Source organism: Atta cephalotes (genome assembly GCF_000143395.1).
Source record: "Atta cephalotes unplaced genomic scaffold scaffold00046, whole genome shotgun sequence".
NCBI classification, from domain to species: domain Eukaryota; kingdom Metazoa; phylum Arthropoda; class Insecta; order Hymenoptera; family Formicidae; genus Atta; species Atta cephalotes.
The window spans coordinates 1,673,163-1,675,977 of record NW_012130110.1 but is presented as its reverse complement, the minus strand read 5'-3'; the positions used below and the strand labels follow the sequence as shown (position 1 = coordinate 1,675,977).

Below are 2,815 nucleotides of genomic sequence, written 5' to 3'. Positions count from 1 at the left end.
GATTGAGTCTGTTATAATTTTTGTTGAGATAATCAGAATTTTGATTAATATGATTAGAATAATAGATTCTTCTGGTTCGTTCACTTTTTAAACAGAAATATTTCTCAATGTATGAAACAAGTTCTAGTTCCGATATATGTTATAAACAATGGCAATTAAATGAAATTTCTGGAAACAATTAAGTGGAAAAATTTCGAAATGAACAGCATAAGTTACAAGTCCAAAAGTGAATCTCCATGTTGGTTATAAGAAGTTTCGCTTAGGCGGTCTCGAGTCTCCGTGAGCCGACGTCGAGAACGGAAATAGCTTCGTCGACGTCGATGGAAATACGTTATGTAAATCCATGTTTCCTGCCGGCTTTCATTCTTATGCCCCCACATTCTATGCTAATAGTCGAACGTCTGCGAACCGGTTGCTGATCAGGAAATTGAGAACGACGACGCCTCAAAACGTCGCCGTCGCGACGCTTCTCTTCCATTCTCTTTTTGTCTCGTCTCCTTGTTCTCTTCTTCTTGAATCATCTTGCTTGTTCCACGTCCATATTGTAAGAAATTGACGTGTAACTGTAATCTGGCATTATTATCTTCCATCGTTCTACATCGACGAACCGATCGTTAGACGAGGTAAAGCGCTATATATCAGAGGGATCGATTTTCGACGGTATAGATACGGAAGATTGCATTTTACGTCACACAGTGTTGCGTCTCCATGGTCGTAAATAAATATAGAGATCACTTTCGTGCGCCTGTAGCGTCGAAATGACGTCGACATCGTTTCGTGTTACGCGCTCGCTAAATAGATCGAACGATACTGTTGCATCTAGTTGATTTAATGAAGACATAATGTCCAAAGGAAGAACGATACTCTATTGTCAATTAATTATTAAATTGTAAAGGTGCATTTATTTTGTACAATAATAAAATATTTGCAAGATTAAAGATTATGCAAATCGATTTATATTAAATTTGTATATGCAGAGAAAAAAACAATTTTGGGGTGTCTAAAATTTTAGCTGGATCTGAAAATAATTTTGGACTATTAAAATAATTATGAAGGACATTCAGAATGAGTAATGTTGCAAAAAATTTTAATAGTCTAGCAATTATTTTAAGTGTCCTATATAATTATTTTAATAGTCTAGCAAAATTATTTTTAGATCTGTATCTACGTATAGTTAAATTTTTAGATACTTCAGCAAAACTCTTCTTTCTATATGCATAATCGAGCTTAATTACAAAATGAATTCACAGGATTTTTAAAAGTCAGACATGTTAATATAAATTTTATTTATTTCTTCTGTTACAGAAGCAATTAGTAGATCTGAGGGCGTGTTATGAAATTGCTGCCACCAATTCAGATATCGCAGCTACCGCCGGTTTCCGCCGCTGGCGGAATGGCCGGAATGGAACCTCGGCTGCCTCCGGGTATATCTTTGCCTTTATGTCCGGACTGGGCACTCTGGAGGGCCCAATATGGGCCCTCGATGGGTTTCCCGCCTACAACGCATCCACCGCCCAGTTCCCTCTTGGATTTTAAAACTCATCTACCAACGAATTTAGGTAAGTATCATAAAAAAGTTAAAAATAATCCCTTCACAAGTTTACAAAATTAAAGTTTTACTATCCGTTTAATTTCCAGTCTCGTAAAATTTTTGTACAAAGTTTACTCGAATATAAACGAAGCCGAAGAAGATTTTCTTTATTGCGCTTTAATTGCTACAAAAAAATTCTTTTAAATTAATTCCTCGATTAATTCGTATTATTCATATTAATATTAATACGTTGCTGTTGACTTCATTAAAGGAAATAGAAATCAGTAAATTAATTATGAAGGCGTATAGACGATGTTAAACCGCATAGTGGTTACAAAGGTCACCACGAATACAACCAATGGCATCTTCTCTCCTTTCAGTGTCCGACCCTAGACTGTGGTCGAGGGAGGACGTAGCAGCGTTCCTGCGGTGGGCTGAACGGGAATTTGACCTGCCACCGTTCGACATGGACGTGTTCCAGATGAACGGCAAGGCTCTGTGCTTGCTGACCAAGGCCGATATGGGCGAGAGGTGTCCAAGTGCTGGCGACGTGCTGCACAACGTGCTGACAATGCTGGTGCGTGATTACAGTCAGCTACAGAGATGCCTACCCAACAGTCCAGTGACACCGACCAGACCGTCCACATATCCGCTGAGTCCACATTCACATCCGCCTACACCATGGACGGAGACGCCACCATACGCCTCGAATCTCGCCTCGTTAATGTCGGCCAACTCAGTGACACTATCGCCAGCACCGTCTGTCGACAGTCAGTCTGGTTCACCCAGTCACGCGACCGACGCGAATCAGACGCAAGTCTATAAGAGCGATTCGGACGAAGACAACACTCACCAGGTGTCAAGCGGCAATAGCAGTCCACCAGCTACACCGACCGCTTTGACGGCACAGAGGCTCAGTGAGGTGAGCGTCAAGGACCAACCGAGCCCAACGTTACCGCATCAGTTGATGCCGCTGACGCCCGGTACTTTTCGATCGATCACGAGAGAGTTCTTCCCTAACGATTCGTCGGAACCCAACACCAGTTAGTATTTGCTATTGCCCGCGATTTTTAAATCTATTGGCAGAAATAATTAATTGTAAGAAATGCCATAATCTTTCTTTTAATATCACTTGCATATACAGCATAGAATATTTTAAATATAAAATGTCGAAGAGAGAGAGAGAGAGAGAGAGAGAGAGAGAGAGAGAGAGAGTGTGTGTGTGTGTGTGTGTGTGTGTGTGTGTGTGTGTGTGTGTGTGTGTGTGTGTGTGTGTGTGTGTGT

General features: G+C 40.8%; 1 protein-coding gene across 1 annotated transcript; it reads left to right on the top strand.

The window, feature by feature from the left end:
• The first annotated feature begins 1,333 nt into the window (after positions 1–1,333).
• On the top strand, positions 1,334–2,579 carry LOC105622551 (ets DNA-binding protein pokkuri-like). The gene is made up of 2 exons (XM_012203967.1): positions 1,334–1,559; positions 1,912–2,579. Exons 1-2 carry the CDS (start codon positions 1,334–1,336, stop codon positions 2,577–2,579), a joined length of 894 nt encoding a protein of 297 aa, XP_012059357.1.
• Positions 2,580–2,815: the final 236 nt, after the last annotated feature.